Raw genomic sequence first — 21,398 nt, 5'->3', positions numbered from 1 at the left:
TGCATCTTAAAGCCGAACTCACGTTGTTTTAAAATTCTGGGAGGCAGCTACCCCAGAATCAGCCACAAAACCAAGTTTAAATAGAGACTTTCAGAATAGAATAAGCTGGGACACTAGTTCTCTAGAGGTTCTTAGAGAATGCTTAAATCAGGGTGAGAAACAGCCTGAGAAGTTAGGGCACAGGGCAGCAGGAGGGCCTCTGGATGGGGCTTCCAGAATCCCGCGGGAAGTGCTTTTGTCTGATGAATGCCTGGGCAAGAGGCCCCAGCTTTTTCAGAGCCCTTCAAGGCTGACAATACCCGGCAGGACTCCGGGCACGCCACCCACCATGCACGCTCTTTTTGCTGGAGAAAGGTCTGGAGAGCAGGGTTTCATGCATATACCAAGGGCGCATGCAACACAGACTCTAGCTGGTGAAAACGCTTTGGCGAACCTCTCCAGGCTGTGTTAACGCTGACAGCTCGTCCTTCTGTACTTGGTGAAGTCCTCAAGTCTGGTGCAGTCTGGGTATTGCTGACCGTGGTCCCTCACTGTCCCCATTTCTTCTCCCCACACCTTGAAACCTCTCTCCCGGAAGCCGAGAGGGATCCTAAGCTGAGGTCAGACTAGGTGGAGAGGATGGGGATGGGCAGAGTGCAGCAGCCCAGAGGGTGAATGGGTCCAGTGGGGTCCTGGGAAGGGGCAAGTGTTGCGGCTAGACAGGGGGCGGCAGTCTAGGAAAGAGGGAAGAAGTAAGGCCATCCAGGGAAGCGAGAGGCTTAGTCTTGGGGAAGAAAAGAGTAGAAGAAAGTGGAAAGGTGGCCAGGGTGGGTAGGTCGCAGAAGCCGGGAGCGGATCCCCACGCAGCACCGGGACGCTGTGCCCAGAGGCCAGTTTCCCCTCCCGTCGCCCCTCCCCCTCTCCGCCCCTAGAGCTGCGGAGCGGCGACCGGAGCGCGGGCTGGCGATGGCGCGGGCCGCGGGCGCGCGGGGCCGGGCTGCACGCTGCGGGCGCTGGCGGCGGGGTGCGCTCCTCGCCTTCGCCGCGTGGACCGCGGGCTGGGTGCTGGCAGCCGCGCTGCTGCTCCGCGCGCACCCGAGCGTCCTCTCGGAGCGCTGCACCGACGAGAAGAGCCGGCGCATCCTGGCCGCGCTGGTAGGTCCCGCCGCCGCATTGCCCACTGTCGCGCGTCCGGGTTGGGTTCTCAGCCACCTTCCCCGGGTCCTTGGTCACCGCGTCACCTGTGATGCTGCAGTATCGTAGTGACCAACCCAATCGGGGGATGGGGTGATCAGGGGACACCCGCCAAGGCGAGTGGAGGTCCCTGTGCGTGCATGAAATACCTAGGCGAAGGACTAGGGGTCCGCTGTGTGGATCTGGAACATCCCTCTCCTTTTCTCCAAAATTACTTTTGAATCCCGGGACAGTATTCCGGCAGGATATCCCAAGCCTCAGCTCCAGAAGAAAGTTTGCGGGCGATTCCTGAACTCTGGTGCCTACATCCAGTTCAGGTGGCCAGGTTTGGAGGATATGCCTCCTTCCTGGGCTACCTCGCGCGATAGGCCACCGCCCTTCAGTGTTCCCACATGGACTGCCGGATCATCCCCACCTGATCAAACCCTGTGATTACTGTTTGGACTTCTTCTCCTGGTGACCTAAAGACAGGGCTTTTGGCTCTTCGGGTCCTGAGGAATGGAGGCAAACTCTTAGCAGTTAGGGAAACAGCGTCCCCTGCTTTATCATGATCCCCTAAAGCGAGAGGGTCAGAGAATTTTCTCGCCAAGCTGCTCCTTAACCTGGCCAGGCAGTTGTGGACAGAAAGAAACATCGCATCAGCGGACTGCTGAATGCCTGGGCCTTCCTCCCTGAAGTAAAATGCTCACACCCTCACCAGCACCCCGCCCCGATTCTGCTTGGGAATTCATGCTTAAAGGGAGACTTGAGTACAGGCAGCCCTGACAGACATTTAGGAAGGAGGAGAAAGGAGCCTGTACTTGCTTCTTACCAGTGATTGTTCACGTCCGAAAATAGTGACCACGTCCTCATTTGGTTTGAAATCTCGAAGAAATGCTTGGGGGCTTTTCAGCACACTTGCTTATAAAGATGTTTTTGGTTTTGTTTTCAGATTGTGAGAATTTCGAAGGGTATTAAGTACTTTTTTCTAAGGCTCTTTCAAAGGAGATTGGAAAAATTAAGCAACCAAAGCATGTTTCCGAACTAAGGATGCTCCTGCCACCGTGTTAGCCTGCTTCCTTGACAGGAACATGGACTTTCTGTCCATGGCTCACAGCTTAATTGAAGTTTTATCAGGTTTTAAGCTGCAAGATCTCATTGATTTTCGCGGTAACCATCTAAAAATCTCTTTGCCTGTAGAGATTTTCCCCTGCTATTTTGGTGACGCCGGCTGACTAAGACAACAAAATTTAATAGTTTGGCTAAGACCCAGGTCCCATTTACAAACTTAATATAACCTTTTAGATTAAAATAGGAATCAAGACCCGTTATTTATTTATTTACCTTTGGTCATGGTGAGAAAGGCCTAATGGTGGTTAAACTGACTGATAGGATTTAAGTAATTGGTAGTCATAATTTTCCCAGCATTCCAGGCTGTAAATTAAAACCAATTTGGTTTAGGAGCTTTACCAATTTGTCTTTGATGCAGCCATGTGGGATTTTTAGTATGACAGACATTTTTAGTATGACAACTCTCAATCTTAACTCTTGCCAAAGCTATTTCCCCAGTTTGCTGGAGTTCACACAGGTGAACTACTGGGGTGGGGGGGCATTATGGATGACTTGTGTGAGTTCTTCACACAGCAAATGCCCTTCTTTACCCTCACGTCTCCTTTCTTGATGCCTTCATTCTGAATTTGCTGGGGCGAAACTGAGAAAGTCCTCGGACTCGACTTTTACCTAAGACCCTAAATTAGGACAGACTAAAATGCCAGGCAGCTGCCAAGCAGAGGCTGGCACTGTGGCTTCTGAGGACTGCATCTGAATTGGGCCTCTGTGTCCCAGCTCCCCCAACACTTTGCATTTTCCTGGCTTTCATCCTACATAATAAAAGCGGTTGTTATTTTTCTGACTGGCCTCCAGACTCTCATTAGCTTTCACTCTGAGTACCCAGAACACACAAGACATTAGAGCCAAAGGGAGATTCTCTCTGGCAAAGCCCGGAGTCCTGATGAATCTCCCATGCCGGCAGTCTGTGTTCCCAGCCCCCAGAGTGGCAGGTGGCATTGCTAACTGGTAGGGGAAGCATACCTGCAGAATACAGCAACCAGGTGTTAAAAGGCTGACTAGTGGATGGGTGAGGGTCTGCAAGTCCCCCTAGGTCTCCAACACTCACAAAGACAAGCGCTCCATGGAAAGTCAGCTTGGCTTCTTTTGGAAGCTTCAAGCCCTGGGTCCCCACGTCTTCCCTGATCCCTTTGTGTGGCTTTTCAGCTCTGCCGCAATTGAGGAAGGGGAACTCTTTTGGGTTGGTTATGAGGATGTTAAAGCCTTATTTCTCCAGGGAGCTGTGTGTTGAGGCTCTGTGGGATTGAGGAGTGGTTGGGGCGCATAATCACTGACACCCCTAGCTTCTGCAGGTGAGCGCCTTACAGAGCAGAAATGAGAGTGGAGATGCTCACAGCTGGTGACTGCGTCTACTCTGGCCAGCAGCATGATCAACATACAAGCCTTATTACTGCATCCTCTCAACAAACTCTAGAATATGTTGAGGATCTAAGACGCTGTTCTGTGCCTTGGACAGTAGAGTCCTCAAGGTGGTAAGACGCCTCTAAGCTGCAAACTTTGAGAAGCAGCTTAGGGGATTTCTCACCCTCCATAGCTGCTGCTTCCAAAGCCTCACAATCTCCCCACAGATTGTTGGTATGGGGAGACAAGTTAGATGCTATGGGATTTAGTACTTTTGCCTACATTAAGGATCCTTCCTTCCTTCCTTCCTTCCTTTGTGCTGTTTATCAGTCTCGTAGGTGATCCAATCTCAAGTGGTCAGCCCTGGTCATGTAGATACAAGCAATGCCAAATGTACTCTGTAAGTCGTATATCCATGTGTGTTACATGAATAGTATGTATGTTATAGTGTATAGGCTACATAAAGAAGAGGTTTTACATTTGGGAAGGGGACGTGGGAGGGGTTGGAGGGGGAAAGATGTGATGGTGTGTGTTTATGTATGCCCACAAGAAGCACAGCTTTGCTGTGAATTTTGTTACTATAGAATTCTGCCAGCCAAAGAGACAGGTTAAAGCACTCTCCTTGCAAGTATGAGGTTCTGAGTTCTGGCAACAGAACTCACGTAAAAAGCCAGACAGGCATGGTGATACAATGCTTGTAATCCTAGAAGTGGGGAGGGAGAGAAATAGTCCAATTTTTAGTACAGACTTAAACAACTTGTATTGAAACAATGGGATATGCTGCTAATAAAATATCCCAGCCATTAGCACTCACATAATGAAAGTTTCCAGTTCCCCCTTTAAACTTGTATTATGTACATTGAGTTTATTGGCTTCTGATTTGCTGGACTGTCTTTCTCTGTATCCAGCAGACACAAACATGCCAAGCTCCAGAGCGTGTATAGTTTAGCTCTGGTAATGAGCCAACCACAGGCAAAAGAGTTCTCCATGTGTAGAAGACAGGTGGGAGCTAAGAAACAAAGCATGCATCAGACACAAAGTAACAGAAGCCGCTCTGCAATAAATGCACTGTGTGCAAAGCATGCATCAGACACAAAGTTACAGAAACTGCTCTGCAATAAATGCACTGTGTGCATCAGACACAAAGTTACAATGGCCACTCTGCAGTAAAGGCACTCATGTATGCTTCCCAGTGCTCATTCTAATGTGAATTTCTCTTTCCTGGACATTGAGACATTGTAATAGCTGGCAGGTCTGGGGGCCTTTGGTCACCCCACTTCACATCCTGCCCTTTCTGATGCTGGACTTCTCAGCAAGCCAGAAAGCAGCAGGTCTTTAGGCTGTTACAAACTCAGTAATGACACCATCTTTCAGAGTGTTTTCTGACTCCTGTTTGTAAATTGCCTTCCAAATTTGCTGGGGTGAATATCCTGGACATTTCAATAGTTTTTCTGTTATTTCATTGCGGAAGCAGATGTGTATATAAAGCAATAGGCTGGTGAGCACAATCCAGACAGCACTTACATGGTGGTTTAGCGAGAGCTGGGAACAGAAATAGAGGGAGGGAGGGAGGGAGGGAGGGAGAGAGAGAGAGAGAGAGAGAGAGAGAGAGAGAGAGCAGGATTGAGGGAGTTTTCTAAGGGTTTGATAGAAGGTTCGGAAACAGATGAAGAAGAAGGTGAGATGCAGACAGGAAAATGACTTTTCTGGCGGTGTAGTTGGTGTGAGACTGTCTTACTATAGATCAGGCTAGCCTCAAACTTGTGGCAATCCTTCCATTCCAGTTTCCCCAGTGCTATCTAAGATCACTATGCTAAGTTTAAAATAGCATTTTAAAAGACTTTCTTGTGTGTGTGTGAAGAGTGTGTATGTATGTTTGTGTAAGTGTATGAGTGTATGCATGCATATGTGTGTACATGTGTATGTATGCATATGTGCATTTATGAGTGTGTGCATGTGTATATGTGTGCATGAGTATGTGTGTGCATATGTGTATGCATGTATGTGTATATGTGTGCATGTGTATGTATGTGCATGTGTTTATGAATGTATGAATGTGTATGTATGTGTATATGTGTGCATGTGTGTTTATGAATGTATGAATGTGTATGTATGTGCATATGTGTGCATGTGTGTTTATGAATGTATGAATGTGTATGTATGTGTATACGTGTGCATGTGTGTATGTGTGTGTATATGTGTGTATGTGCATGTATGAGTGTGTGCATGAGTATGTATACATCCTACAGAGCACGTGTGGAAATGAGAATGCAGTCTTGGGTGTTGGACCTCACTTTCCACCTTCTTTGAAACAGGGTCTCTATTGTTTACCACCATGTATATCAGAGATTCTCCTGGTTCTGCCTCCTCCTTACCATAGGAGCCCCGGAGTTACAGATGAGTGCTAACACACCCAATGGGGATATAAACTTGGGTCCTCAGGGCTGGGCTACAACACTTTACCCACAAGTCAACTTCCAAGCCCTGGGACAGCACTTTGGATAGACTATTCCAGTCTGGCCTCAGGCCGGTGCTTTAACTGCTCTTCATTCTGAAGCACCTTTTCGTTTGGTGCTTCGTCAAATCTTGGACTGTGACAGAACTGCCCTGTGCTTTATTGCCTGCTGAGCAGGGTCCCTTGGCTGCTAGTGCTGAGGTCAGTTCTTGTCCTGCAAGAGAAAGCCCTGACCCTGCTCTTCATAACCAGCTCTGGGAGGCTGGAGAGCGGAGCGTCTAAGGCCCAGGGCCACATCGCTGGGGATGGTGCTTCTGACTGTTGGACCTTGTGACATCCTGCAACCCTGGACAATGTCCTCATTGCACATGCTTAGAAACAAGCTGCCCAGCCTGTGAGGGGCAGAGCCAAAACTGCTGTGTTCCCTTCCTGTCCACACTGTGCACACTCTGCCATTGCTCAGGAGTCTCGAGCTTGTCATGTCTGCTGTGAGCTGAGTCTGGGAGCTGTGGTGGGAAGGTGGCCCCATGATGTAGTAATACGAGCGGTGGGGCTGCGTTCCCAGCACCCCGGCCGCCTGGCTAGCTTATGCCCCGAAATAATCACACGGACACTGTATTCTTTTAATCACTGCTTGGCCCATTTCTATCTAGCCTCTTCTAGGCTAACTCTTGCACCTGGACTAGCTCATTTCTAATATTCTATGTAGCACAGCTAGGTGTGCTTACCGGGAAGATTCTAGCCTACGTCCATCCTGGGTCGGAGCTTCATTGCGTGTGTCTGCCCAGGAGCCGGGGAGCATGGCGTCTCTGCTCCAGAGAGCAGGGCTGTCCGTCTGAGCTCACTTCCTCTTCCTCCCAGCATTCTGTTCTGTTTACTCCACCCACCTATGTTCTAAGCTATGAGCCCAAGCAGTTTGTTTATTACTTAACCAAGGAAATCAACAGATTGATATATGACACTCCCACATTACCATGAGACCTCACTCACAAACGGGCTAATTCCAATAGGTGTCTTTGTTAATTTGACTGTGTCAAGGTGGGGGACAAAGCTTCAAGGCCTTGTTTCATGTCAATCTTCATGGGACTCGCTGGCTCCAGAATCTGCAGGTGTCTAACTCTGGTTTGTGGCAATGATAGCTCAGTTTAGAGGGGAAGAGGGAGGGTCCTGGTAGCCAGGTCCCTTGCCACACACACTTTTTTACTCATAACAAAGGAGACCAGCTCTGTGGCCTGGCTGAGAGCCTAGCCAGGACCGTTGCCAGTGACCTTGTCTCCAGGGCCTTAGGTTGCACCAGGGACTGGCTCCTCTGCCCCTTTGCAGCACTGTGAGATTGTGCAGTGCCCAGCTCAGGTCTTCTCCTTTACCACACATGGCACTCTTCAATTCTGCCACGTACTTCACGCAAGAGCATTTTTCAATTAAATTACTAATGCAGTAATAGCGGAGAAATGCTTGTGAAACTGATCCAAGGCACGTTTGGATATCACACAGCTTCTTTTGTTTAATTTGAAAGGACTCGAGAAGCTATTGCATTTTCTTATCTGGTTCATTATAGTGATTTGAGACTATAAATACAAGATAAAGCGGGGGAAACACACACGCACACATGCACACACACACATGCACACACACACACACGCATGCACGCGCACACACTCACACTGTTGTATGACCACATATCCTCACTCACTGGTTGTCCCAGTACCTTCCTAAGGCCATCAGGGAAGGCCTCTTGAAGCCTGACTGGCTGTTCTTTACCAGAGCACTACGGGAACACATAAGCAGAGAGACTGACCCAAAAGTTTCTGACATTTCCATGCCTACTCCCTGCCCCCATGCCGAGGAAAGAGGCCCCAGAGTTAAGGCCAAAGGACAGCATTTCTTCTGTATGAAGCTAAGACCCAAGAACATCCAACACACAAGCACAGCTCCAAGAAAGACTGTTTTAAACAACTCTACCTGAGTACCTGTATACAGTTGCATTATGGTTGTTGGTTTTCCAGACATAAAAATTCAGTCAAGAGGCTGGGGAATGTCTCAGCGGGCAAAGTGCTTGTCCAAGCATGGGGACCTGAGTGTGTATGCTCACTGAAAGCCAGGCATGGGGGCATGCACCTGTGACCCCAGCACTGGGGGTGGGCAGAGACAGCAGATCCTGGGTATCACTGGCCAATCGGTGTAGCCAAAATAGTGAGTTACAGTTCATGGAGAGATCCTGAAGAGAAAAAAAAAGGGAAGAAACCCACAGTTGATCTCTGGCCTCCATATGCACAGATGCACAGGCATACACACGCCTCTGCTACACCATCACTGTCACCATCACCTCCACCTCCTTCACCACCACCACCTCCTCCTTCACCATCACCACCTCCTCCTTCACCATCACCACCTCCTCCTCCACCATCTCCACCTCCTCCTCCACCATCACCACCTCCTTCACCATCACCACCTCCTCCTCCACCACCACCACCACCACCATCACCATCACCACCACCTCCTCCACCATCACCACCTCCTCCTTCACCATCACCATCACCACCACCTCCTTCACCATCACCACCACCTCCTTCACCATCACCTCCACCTCCTCCACCATCACCACCACCTCCTCCTTCACCATCACCTCCACCTCCTCCACCATCACCACCTCCTCCTTCACCATCACCTCCACCTCCTCCACCATCACCACCTCCTCCTTCACCATCACCTCCACCTCCTCCACCATCACCACCACCTCCTCCTCCACCATCACCACCACCTCCTCCACCTCCTCCTCCTCCACCATCACCACCACCTCCTCCACCTCCTCCTCCTTCACCATCACCACCACCTCCTTCACCATCACCACCACCACCACCACCATCACCACCTCCTCCTCCACCATCACCACAACCTCCTCTACCACCACCACCACCACCTCCTCCTCCTCCACCATCACCACCACCTCCTCTACCACCACCACCACCACCACCACCACCACCACCACCACCACCACCACCTTCACCAAAACTCTGGGCATACGGTGCCATTCTTTAGCTGGGAGATCAAGTCCAGCACTTTTTTCTGTTTTAAATTTTTATTTATTTTATTTCATGTATTTGAGCATTGACTATATTTATGTGTGCACACCCCATGTGCCTGATGAGTCAGAACTGAAGATGGTTGTGAGGCACTATGTGGGTTCTAGAGATTGAACCCTGGTCCTCGGCAAGAACAACATGATGGACGGCCGAGTCACCTCTCCAAGTCCCGGATCCCAGACTTTCTATTTGCAGAACTCTGGTACACGAAGTCTCGTAACCTGGTGTCTGACTAGTGTGAGCCTCAGTCTCTGTGGTCTAGAGAGTTCTAAAGGCCCCCATTGCAAGAGGACCCCTCAGCAGGAAGCCAGTGGGAAGGGGCAGTTCAGACCTTCCTTGAGGTTTCAGGATTTGGGGCAGTTGTGAAGTTACTGTCTTAAAGTGGCCTCATAAATCAGGCACTGAAGCACAGGTGTGTTCTTTGTTAACAGGCATTCAAACACTTCGTCTTTAGTATTCATAAATGTCCACAATTTCTTACCGACTGCTGGGGGTTCCAGTTTGGAACTCACATTGTTTGCCTGCTACAGAGATGGGGCAGCAGCGGCCGCCAGGAATTCTTAGGCGAATGAGCACAGTCGCAGAGTTAAACAGGAACTGTGTATGCTTCATCTTAGCCTAGCTTGACACCACCCGTGGCCAGATGAGTCACAAACGTTTGCGGTTTCCAGACAGTTTTTGGTTTTGACGTTATTTGTGTCTGAGCACCCGAAGTTTATTTTCTCGACTTTCAGGCACATCTTATAATTGACTCAGGAGCAGCAGAGCTGACTAACGTGAAACAGCCCGTCCATCTATGAGAGGGCACGCTGACGTATCTGACCGTGCGTCCGTCTATGGGAGAACACGCTGACGTATCTGACCGTGCGTCCATCTATGGGAGGGCACGCTGACGTATCTGACTGTGCGTCTGTCTATGGGAGGGCACGCTGACGTATCTGACTGTACATCCGTCTATGGGAGAGCATGCTGACATATCTGAGCCCTTGGTTTCTAGATGTGTGATTTTGAAGGCCAGGTCCTCAACTCTGTCTAGTGGCATAATCATCCTGAGAGCCTCCCTAACTGTCACCAAATCAGGGTTGCAGGGAAGTTGTTCTGGAACCTCACTGGGTACCAGCACTCAACCCAAGGGTTGTGGTCCCTTCTATGACAGCCGAGTGTCTGTATAGTAGCTATGCCCCTCTCTCCCCAGGCTTTGGACCACCTCTGTGTTTCTTATGATGCCCACTGCAAAGTCCTTGAGCTATTGTAGAGGAGTGACGGCAGATGAAATAGTCTGTACGTGTTCTGCGGGGGTACAGTACCTAACCAGAATTTCTAGTAGAGGCTTGGCTTGGGATCTCACAGGTCCAGGAGGTTGTGGAACCCACCGCCCAGGGACCTCCAGCATTCTCATCTGGGCACCCTAATGTCAAAGCCTTTGAGTACAGCATGCCAATACGTGTTGTCCCTTGCCTCTTATCCCTGCCCTGTTGTGACCCACTGTTCCCTTCGTTCCAGTGCCAGGACTACCGCGGCGGCTGGCTCACGGGTGCGCTGTGCGAGGACCTGTGCGTGGCCGGGGAACTGCTGTACCAACGCTGCCTGTACTATGAGCGTGGCAAGAAGGTGCTGCAGGCCCAGTGGAGAGGTCGAACTGTGGTCCTCAAATCCAAGAGGGAGGCTTTCTCCAGCTTCCCACCCCTCAACCTGCTGGGGGAGGAAGCGGGGCCAGGTGCTCCGGGCATCCCCGACGCTGAGCTGCTCCTGATGGTGGCTGGCGAAGTGAAGAACACACTAGGTTTGGAGCTGCCCAACAACAGCATAGTTCCTCTGTGGCCCGCCAGGCAGGGCCCTCGCTGGCGGCAACAGCTGGCCAGTGCGTGGTCACTGCTTCAGCAAGAGGAATACGTGTACTTTAGTGTGCTGCCAGATCTGAGCCGCCACATCCTACCGGTCCTGGGTTCCTGTGGCCATTTTTACGCAGTGGAGTACTTGGCTGCCGGTAGCCCTCACCACAGGGCTCTCTTCCCGCTGGGTGAAGCTGGCCAGGCACAGGCTATTAGCCACATTGCTCTCAGCTTCCTGGATATGGTGCGCCATTTCGACAGTGACTTCTCCCACCGCCTCCACCTCTGTGATGTCAAGCCCGAAAACTTTGCCATCAAGAGGGACTTCACGGTAAGTGCAAGCAGGCTGCTCTGTTTGTTGTGGAGAGAGGCAACTGGTCTGCGTGGGAGGAAATGAAATGTCTGCTTTCAGAAGGAAGGTGGTGTAACTTTGGGCAGCCTCGTGGCTCCTGGTCATTCCCGTTCCAGACCACTTCCTTGCTGCATTGACAAGCGGATTTAAACAGATATATCTTCTGCTTCTGGAGTAGAAGTTCAGGGAAGGAGCCCAGAGCAGGCAGAGGCCAGGCAGGGCAAAGAGGAAGTGCCTCATTTTCTTGAGGGCAGCCCTGATGACCAGTTAGTGCTAGCACAGGATCTGTGTGGTCTGCGGGGTGTGGAGGGTGGGGTGGGGGGGCTTCCTGGACTTCAGATGGCTGTGGGAACAGCCTCTAGGGCTGTTCTTCCAGGCCAGGCCTTCTGTGCCCACAGCACCAGGATGCTGAGATAGCCAGTGCTTCCAAATCTCTCTTCTGGAGAGATTCTAGTCAGTTTTAAGCCTGCAGTAAGACACCTAGAGAGGCACGTGGAGTTCCGTGCCTGTTAGCAGGGAAGACCCCCAGGAGAGCAGGAGACCCCACAGCTCCTGCAGATGGAAGCTGCACTTTTATCCTCTTCTCTGGGGCTCTGCAGCGGCACCGGAGATTTGCGTGGTGGATAAAAAGTGACGAGAGAGACTGTATGTTTTATAAGATGGCATCAGACTCCTCCCCCTCTTGGCTAGAAATAGCTCTGAGGCGCCCCCCCCCCCCCAGGTTAGGTGCAAGTGCTGCTCAAATGGGATTGCTCATTGCAGGGACCCGCTCATGGTGGAGCAAGGCTCTTCATCCTGGTTAGGACACGGAGGGACAAAATAAGTTCTTGCTGGGCCCTGGGATTTCATGGCGGGCTGCACGGGATTGGCATACACCTTCAAAAGCAGTTTGAAATCTAGGGAACTAAATTTGCCATCGGTGTGTTCTCCTGATGCCCTTTCCCGGGCTGCCCCAGAGGGGATGAAAATCCAGGGGTAGCTTTAAGTAGGAAAAGATGGAGCGCATGCAGGGTAGTTCTGGTGGGCTCCAGCAGAGTGTATACTGGGAAGGGGGCTCGGGGGTGCTCAGTCCTGTGTTATATCCTTGCTGTGAGTTCATTAGGGCGTCTCAGATGAAGCCCCTCAGACAATGTGCCACCAGCAGCTGTTTCAGAGCAGATGGCCTTTCTAGCCAAGGCTCTCCACCTTAGCAGGATTGTGCAGTAGAAAGATGGGTAGTTGCCCGCCACACCCAGAAAGTCTTGTCTCAGTCACTTGAGGTATGGATAGAGCCCTTATGAGCCCTGGGGACACAGGCACCTGGGATAGGGCATATAACCACCTGAGTTGGAGGGACAGTGGGATATGGAAAGTTGTCCTCTGGGTATGGCATAGGCATCGTCCCCTTGAGACCTCCACAGTTGTGATTACCTGCGTGAGAGAACAATGTTGGGTCCATTTGTGATCCACAGTGGGAGGGAGGGAGGAGCTCATGAGGAGCATTGTCATCAGAGTCCCCCTCCTCCCTGAGGACTTATTACCGGTTATCCTCATCATGAGAGAACTTGCTAGCAATACAAATTCCATTTTCTGTTACATTTACATACTTATTTTGTGTGTGGAAGTCACGACTATTATAGCATACGCACCCATGTCAACTGATGGGAGTCAGTTCTGTCTTCAATACCATGAAGGTTGAATTCAGGTCCTAGGTTTGGTGACAAGTGTCTTTACCTGCTCAGCCATTTTACCAGCCCCACAATATAAATTCTCACACTGTGCCTCAGACCGAGTCTGAGACTCTAGAGACAGCTGAGGCCACACCTGTGATCAAATCCAATATTCAGGAAGACCAACAAGTGAGTTCAAGGCCAATCTGGGCTACATGATATGAGATGCTGTCTCAAAAATATGCAAGCAAACTAATAGATCAGGCACCTTCTAGGTGACTCTGGTCTGTGTTCAAGTTTGAGAAACTCTCACTCCAACTTCCAGAAGGGGGTTCTGTTCTTGAGCCCTGGCTGACTCCTGCCCTGAGCAGAGGGAGGGGATCTAACCGCTGAGGCAGGAGAAAGGAAGATCCCCATTCTCCCAGTGCAGGCTCTCAGGCTTTAGGAAACACTTGCAACTGAACAGCTGGGAAGTGAAGGTGACCCCAAACCACCCGCAGGGCTTTCAAGCAGGTGAGATGTTCCTGCTCAGGAGAGGGTTGTCTCCATGTTTCCAGTCTGCTGCCCAGAGGAGGTTTGAGTAGAGGGTACTACTTGGGTCGTTTTGTGCAGGATAAAGTCTCTGATTCCCCTGATGCTAAGCAATATTATGAAGGGTTTCCTATTTGTTTTTGTTGCTGTTCTTACTTTAGGGACACAAGAGCTGCAATTCATTCTAGGCTACAGACTATAAATTAAAATATAAATGTGACTGTCACCAGGAGATGAGAGAAACAGTGTTACAAATGAGGCTGAGGGGCACAGAGGCTGGGGAGAGTGCCAGAAAATAAGAGAGAAAATGGTTCTTGCCCTAACAATAAATTATAAAGAAAATAGGTTCATTAGCATAGCTCTCATTAATTAAAAGGTTATTTTATTATTTTATGTGTATAGGTGTTTTGCCTGATATATTTCTATGTACTACTTAAAAATCTTTTGTTGTTTACTTTATGTAAATGAGTGTTTAGCCTGCATGTATGTGTGTGAACCATGTGTGCCTGGAGCCCAAAGAGGTCAGATGAAGGCACCAGGTTCCCTGAAACTGGACCTATGGATGTTTGTGAGCCACTATGTGGATGCTGGGAACCAAACCTGGGTCCTTTAATGGACAAGCCTACTCTCCGGCCCCCAGTTCTTGTTAATTTTTAGTGTTTCTAACCAAGCTGAGTGATGAGATTAGTTATTAATTTCGACCAAATAATGAGACAGGAAAGATTGATAAATTGTATCAGCTTGGGATGTAGCTCAGTGCTAGAGTCCATCCTGGCATGCACAAAGTCCTGGGCTCGATTCTTAGCATTACCAAAGGAAAAACCCCTCTTTTAATTAGGGTTAGGGGTGTGGCTCAGTGGTGGTAGAATGCTTACCGACTTCTGTGCTGCCCCTGGGTTCCCCAGTATCTCCCCCCAAATAGAAACAAAGGACGGGATGTGTGTGTGTGTGTGTATGTGTGTAGTCTTGTAGGAAGGGAGAAGTGGGGGTAGATACAATCAAGACACATAGTAGATATGTATGAAATCGTCAAAGACTAGATGAAAAGATATTATTAAAAACCAAGAAAAACATCAACTTCCTCAAAACAAACAGCAGCAATGAATTGTTTGCCGTGCCTGAGTTCATTACTAGGCGAAGATCACTGAGGAGGGAGAAGTTCTTTGTGCTCTGTTCTCATTATTCTGCACACATTTTAAAATAATCTATGTTCTTCCTGATGTTTTCCTGATAATCCCCAGGAAGCCAGTCCACTCCCAGCATCGATCCTGAGCCGAAAAGAAAAGGAAAGTAGAACCAATGAACAAGCCTTCTGAAGCCAAATGACAACCAGCGAATAAGCCCTCTCTGTGATGCTGGGGGGGGGGCAAGGGGGGAGGGCTCACATTTTCACAGTGACCTGTGAGGGCTTGTGGGATGCCAGTTCCATCAAAGATGTCACATTTTGTAATGACTTCTTATCTCGACTTATCTCGAGCTATTAGCTGTTGAACTTGGGCAAACCCTAGATTCCAGCAGATTTGAGTTCACTTTTTTGGGGGATCCAGGTGGTGAAGGGAATTCTGAGTAATTTATAAGTTTTTCTTCTTCTTTTTTACTGAAGCCTGTTTGGTTGGAAGCCAAAAGGATAAATTTGAAATTCCAGCAGTCCCCAGTCCTTACTCTGACAGTGGAATTAGTGGTTGATGTTGTTCTACCTGGGCATATAAAGATTCTAATGCGGATTCTAATGTCAGTTGCGGTTTCCCCATGGCTCATCTGACCGGTCAGTTGACTTGGATACTAGTTGTGCCATCAACAGAGCAGCCTGTGATTGTTCGTAGTCTTGGGGCTCAATTATGTGTCTCTTAAGACATTTAAAATCCTCACTCCGAGAGGCGTGAAGAAATGAGAAACTTAGTGGGGTCAAATGGAGCTCTCACAACAGAGATAACTAAGTGGAGAGAAGGAAGAGGCTGTGCCTGATGGTGACTGTCACTCGGACTCTGTCAAATCTGCAGTCTTCCACAGAAGCCAACACAGCCTTAAACAGAACAGTCAGCAAGGACTTGAGGACGTCTGTCTCACTACTGTGTGTTTACCCTTGGACGGATGCAAAGCTTGTTAATCTCTGTGACCAAGGATGGTTGTTTCAAGATCTCTGATGTTACTCTCCTTACTTTTGTCTTATGTGTTGGGTTGTTTGCACGTGTGTGTGTGTGTGTGTGTGTGTGTGTGTGTGTGTGTGAATACCTGTCTCTGTGTGTGTAGGAGCTCCTTCTAGCCTGAGCCTCACCGAGTAGATTTGACTGGTTGGCCACTGAACCCCAGGATGTATTTGTTTTTGCTTCTACAGCTCTGGAATTACAATGCTTTTTTAACTTATTTATTTTTCAACATGAGTTCTGCGGATTGAACTCAGGTCCCGCACACTTTTTTGACTGAGCTGTCTCCTCGGCTCCCTCATTTTTGACTTCCAAAGTTTCCCCTTCCCCTGACCTCTTTATATGAGCCTATCTATGTTTTACCTGTGTCTTACCGTGGCAACACATTACTGCTTTATACCAGTACTCTCTGGACGAGCTTCTCTGAGTGTTCTTGTTATTTATGTGACAAGTATCATAGACGGTCAAAAAGGAAGCAGAAGAGGGGGCTGGAGGGACGGCTCAGCGGTTGGTAGTGTTAGCTGTTCTTCTGGAGACCTGATCTGGTTCCCAGAACCCAGACCCGGTGACTTACAACCACCTGTAACCCAGCCCCAGGAGAGCCTTGTCCTCTGTCAGCCTCACAGGTACTTGCACACGCATGGCACATGCATGCACACAAGTGCGCACATACACTAAGTGCAAATCAAAACAAACTTTAAGAAAGCAACAGAAAGAAAATTCATTTTAAGTTATTGTGCATATTCTGCATTTAAAAGTCAAGAGAAAGTCCAAAGATGAAGGTGATATGGATGGTTACAGTCCCAAATCCTGGGCTCAAGTTGGTGATACCAAAGGATCTTTTACAGTAAAACGTTGGGACATGATCTAGGATACTGACTTGTGACAAAGGAAGCATTTGTGGGTACTCTGGGGAAATGAGCTGTTTCCCAGGGCGTGGCTGGGCGTGGTCTCCTGACAGGTGGACTCGTGGTCACAGTCATGCTGCTCCGTGTGACCTCAGGACTGGAAAAGGAGCCAGGAATGGGTTCTCCTACAGGGCCCCTGCTCTTATCTGTTTGCCGTCCATGCTATCATTATTGCCACGTGCCTCTTTGATTTCAGGTGGTAGCCATCGACGTGGACATGGCCTTCTTTGAGCCTAAGATGAGGGAAATCCTTGAGCAACACTGCACAGGAGATGAAGACTGCACCTTCTTTGACTGTTTCTCCAGGTGTGATCTGAGAGTGAACCGGTGTGGAGCCCAGCGTGTGAACAGCAACCTGCAGGTAGGCGACTCCAATCCCAGGGCTGAATGTTTCTCCCATCAGCTGGGAACAAGCCCTTCTCTTGGCCAGGATTGTTCCCTTCCACCCTCGTCTGATGCTTTCAGAAGGGCGTGTGTGAACTTGGGCCCCCGGATGCCCAGGTGCTGAGTGTAAGCAGAGAGATGTCCAAGCTGCTTCCACAGGTGGGTTACCTCACTGCCGGCCACATCCAGTGTCTGTTCTGTGCCCTTTGGTTTTTGAAACAAAGTTTCTGCATGTAACAGTCCTGGCTTCCCCAGAACTTACTTTGTATAAAGGTGTTTGGTAAATGAGGTGGACAGAAAGCCTGGTCAAGGTAAGTTAGGCACATTCTCAGTGCAGCTCCAGGCAGTGCTCCCCACTGTGGGGTTGGGGACCTCAAAACCTGTTGGCAGATAATGTGTGGAGAGTCTGAAGAGCTCTTGTTATTCATTGAATTTCATGGCCTATTAGCAGTTAAGTCTATGAAACAGTGCCTTTTTTTCTTCTTTCCCTAAAGTAAAGCAGTTTGACGCCTCTTGCACAGCCTTGTGCCTGTACAGCTTTCCCCTGGGATGTACTTTTCCCCTGGGTGTCCTAGGACTATAAAGATAAAAGCTCACACTTGCATGCTCTTCTTTATGAATGACCTGTTGACTCTCAGGACGCCGCTATGGGCAGTTATTATTGTTATTATCCCCTGTGAACGGGGCAGTCCATCTAGCTGAGGGATGGAACAGGCACAGCTGCCCTCTGCCCTGCCAGCGAGCAACTCCTTGCTCGACTTGGCTCTGCTCTTTTCTTTGGAAATATGTTTATTCTTGTTTAAGTATCACCCAGAATTTTCTCCCTCTGCTTTGGGGCTGGAAATGGAATTTTCTGCTTCAGAGGGAGGAAGTCTTCTGTGCTCTTAGACATACCCTGTTCCCAGTGCTTAGTGGTTGAAGGCTTAGGAAGGAAACTCCTGCTCAATGTTAAGGCTCTCTCTACAGAGCCTTCCCCAAAGGGGTAAGGAAAGGGTGTCCTTGAGACCCAGGGGATGCCAAGAATGGCTTGTTTCCATGAATTAACTTCTCACTTTCCCCTAAGGTCATCTGTGATAAAATATTTCGACGCTGGTTCTCCTCAACTCACAGGAGCCCTGCCGTCTCCCCACAGCTTCGGCTGCAGCTACAGCAGGCTGTTCAGGAGTGTGCTCACCAAGGGGGTCCCTCTGGGTACTCCAGGACTGCATCCTCCGGCGTGTTCTGGAAGCTTCGGTGGCTCCTGCAGGCCACTCTGAGAGAGCTGCAGGAGGTGGAGAAGTAGCTGCTTTCTTGTCTTAGTCATCAAGAGTGGACAGAAGAAGCGACCTTCAAGTGATGGCCTCTATTGTTGCCATGCAAACGCGCTGTCCCCGCCATTGACAGGTTCTTCTGGAGAGTGCAACCGACTTTCCCTTCTGGCACTGTGGTGTGGACCACCCTTGCTCCTGCCCAGCTTGATTCGACTTTATTTGGTGCTGACCTCTGTCCTGTCCACTCCCTCAGAAGTGAGCCAAGGGAGGGGATTTGGAGTATTTGACCTGTGCAGTTGCAGTGTGCAATTTTCTGACGAGTGCAACCATACCTTGCCTTGGAGACAAAAGGCAGCTGCTCCCTGCTCGCCATTAGCAAGCTAAAGTGTGAGTGTGGGCATACAGATGAGTGTGTTTGCAAATAAGTGTGTGTATATGTGCATCCATGAGTGTGTGAGCGTGTTTGTATAAGTGAATGGGCACTGTGTATATGTGAGTATGTTAATGTGTGCAAACACAGGTGGGTTTGTGTGTACATGAGTGGATGGTGCACATGGTCTCACAAATAATGTGTGTAAACACACGTGCACACACACAGGCAATGCACACTTATGCACGTGCACACACACACCTTTTGCCACTGTCTTCCCTTTCCTGATATGTGAAGATGAAGTCTGTGCCAAGCACAGAGGCTGACGGAGCTGGAGGTGATTTTCGTTTGAAAACTGTATCTCAGGTGGGTGTGGTGGTGTGCACCTGTGATCTTCTTACTTAGGGAGACTGCAGATTTAAGGCCAGCGTGAGCTACATGATGAGTGTGAAGCCAGTTCTGTACGGTGAGTTCGGGACTAGCTGACCTACAGATTCAAACTGTGTCATAACAAACACACAAAACCAAACCCCAACAGAACCAAGTTTCCTCTGGAGATTCTCTGCTGATGAGGAAGTGGCATGAAGATGCCTTCATTGTACCAATATGTCCGTCTCTTTGGTGGATCTCACGTGCCTAGACTGCACTCATTTCCCATCGGCCCATCTTTTCTCAGAGAGAATAATCACCAGTGATGGCTGTCTGAGTTGTCAATGCTGTCAACATCCGGAATTAACTAAAATCCAAATGGCCGGGTACACCTGTGAGAGATTTTTCCTAATTAGATCATTTGAAATGAGAAACCCACCTTTAATCTAGATCCTCTGAGGTGGGACGATGCACAGTTAATCTGGCCCTTGGTTTCTGTAGGATGTCCCATTTTGTCCATGTGTGAGGGTCAGGATGCCAGAGGGGGAGGGAAAGAACAGAGCTATGGAAGGAAAGGAGAAAGGAAGAGAAGGTTTCCATATATCCTTCAAGGGCATGTGCTCAGTGCCCTTTCCCCCCAACTGGTTCTACCTGTGGGCATCTCCACCTCCTCCCAATAGCGCCATCAGCTGAGAACCAAGCCTCCAGCGTAAGAGCTTTTGGGGAACATTCCAGATCCAAGACATCACCTTTGATGGCTCCTTTTTGAATGGTGTAATAAAGGGCCGTCTGCCTCCTAGGCTGTGCCCTTGCCTTGCTTCTCTGGTTTTCAGTTTGGGGTAAGCGAACGCGTTCTGAACAATTGTCCCACCCTTTGCACTTAAAGCCCACATGGAAGACATTTTATAACTGGCACTGACCTGGGTCCAGCTCCTTGTGCTCTTCAGGGGTTGTGCCTTTTACTCTAACAAATTGCTGAAGCTGAGCTTCACTGGAAACGCTACAGAAGAGCTGGCCAGATGGCTCCACTGGTAAAGGGGCACGCTACCATGTCTGCTTGCCCTCTCTGCTCCCTGGGACCAGGGAAAACTCGTTCCTCAGGTGGAAACCCATCCAGACGGCAAACCACTGTGGAACAAGGTGAAGGTGGGATTAAAGTATTTCCCCTGAAAGCCTCTCAATGCGAGTTTTGTTTTCTTTTTGTTTTGTTTGTTTGTTTGGTTGGTTTTATATCCAGAAATAAAGCTACTCACTTTGACTTTTCATGAAAATTGTAGCTTCTTATGGGGTTTGAAGAGATGTCTCAGTATTTAAGATCACATGCTGCTCTTGCAGAGGAGTCTGGCTAAGTCCCCAGCTCCCACATGGCTGCTCAAAACCACCTATCACTGCAGTTCTCTCTTCTGGACTCTATGGTCACCGGACAACACCCAGTGCAATACATACATGAAGAAAACACTGCATATAAAATAAAAATGAATAAAAATCTTTAAAAAAATATCCTATACATGCACTTTTAATTTTAAGTGTGTGTGTGTGTGTGTGTGTGTGTGTGTGTGTGTGAGAGAGAGAGAGAGAGAGAGAGAGAGAGAGAGAGAGAGAGAGAGATGCCCACATGTGGTGTAACTTACCATAACAGAGGATAACTTGTGGGAATGAGTTCTCTCCTTCCACCATGGATTCCAGGGATCATAGGCATGTGGGCAGGCTTGGTTGTGTCAGGTGTAAGGAAACTCCATTTCCCCAAATTCCATCAGTTGAACAACAGCCAGCATCCTCTGCAAGCTGTGAAGTTGGTCCGCCTCTGCCCACGGAGCTATTTCCCTTATCATGGAGAAGAAATAATTACAGCATTAAAGTGCATGGTGGCCTCCAGACTCCCTCAGCATCACAAGTACCTGTTACACATTTCAGAGTCAGTGTTGGCATCCTAGCTCTTCTTGAGTTTTCTTGCTTCCCCCTTACCCTAAACTCCCTGCAGATCAGGAACTTTCCTTCCCATAGCTTCACCTTCTCCTTATAACCCTGATATTTCCTCGGTGTGCTTCCTCTTGTCTTCCTCTGCTGTGGGGCAATGGTCTTGTACCCTGTAAAGATTTGTCACTTGTATTAGTTTAATAAAATGCTGATTGGCCAGTAGCCAGGCAGGAAGTATAGATGAGGCGACCAGAACAGGAGAATTCTGGGAAGAGAAAAGGTTCAGTCTGCAGTCATCACCCAGACACAGAGGAAGCAAGATGAGAATGCCTTTCTGATAAAAGGTATCAAGCCATGTTGCTAACACAGACAAGAATTATGGGTTAATGTAAGTTATAAGGGTTAATAGGAAGCCTGAACTAATAGACCAACCAGTTTATGATTAATGTGGACCTCTATGTGTTTTTTTTTTGGAGGGGGACTGAAAGGCTGTAGGACAAGGCAGGACAGAAACCTCTGTCTCTCTTGGTCCT

The 21,398-nt window shown here is 49.0% G+C and overlaps 1 protein-coding gene across 1 annotated transcript; it reads left to right on the top strand.

Annotated features, from left to right (window-relative positions):
- Positions 1-945: 945 nt before the first annotated feature.
- On the top strand, positions 946-20,429 carry Dipk1c (divergent protein kinase domain 1C). The gene is made up of 4 exons (XM_041640888.1): positions 946-1,134; positions 10,663-11,322; positions 16,772-16,936; positions 18,023-20,429. Exons 1-4 carry the CDS (start codon positions 946-948, stop codon positions 18,239-18,241), a joined length of 1,233 nt encoding a protein of 410 aa, XP_041496822.1. The 3' UTR covers positions 18,242-20,429.
- Positions 20,430-21,398: the final 969 nt, after the last annotated feature.

This window comes from Microtus oregoni, unplaced genomic scaffold (assembly GCF_018167655.1).
Source record: "Microtus oregoni isolate MIOR12 unplaced genomic scaffold, Mior012 000065F_ref0000479, whole genome shotgun sequence".
Lineage (NCBI taxonomy): Eukaryota > Metazoa > Chordata > Mammalia > Rodentia > Cricetidae > Microtus > Microtus oregoni.
The sequence above is the reverse complement of the archived record's forward strand: the minus strand, read 5'-3'. Positions and strand labels throughout refer to the sequence as shown.

What these genes read in the sequence shown, in the direction of transcription:
- Dipk1c (XM_041640888.1), top strand. Translation starts at nt 946, where the DNA reads ATGGCGCGGGCCGCGGGCGCGCGGGGCCGGGCTGCACGCTGCGGGCGC. An exon ending in CCATCAAGAGGGACTTCACG is followed by an intron (nt 11,323 to 16,771) that starts GTAAGTGCAAGC and finishes CTTTGATTTCAG; the next exon opens with GTGGTAGCCATCGACGTGGA. An exon ending in GTGTGAACAGCAACCTGCAG is followed by an intron (nt 16,937 to 18,022) that starts GTAGGCGACTCC and finishes CTTTCCCCTAAG; the next exon opens with GTCATCTGTGATAAAATATT.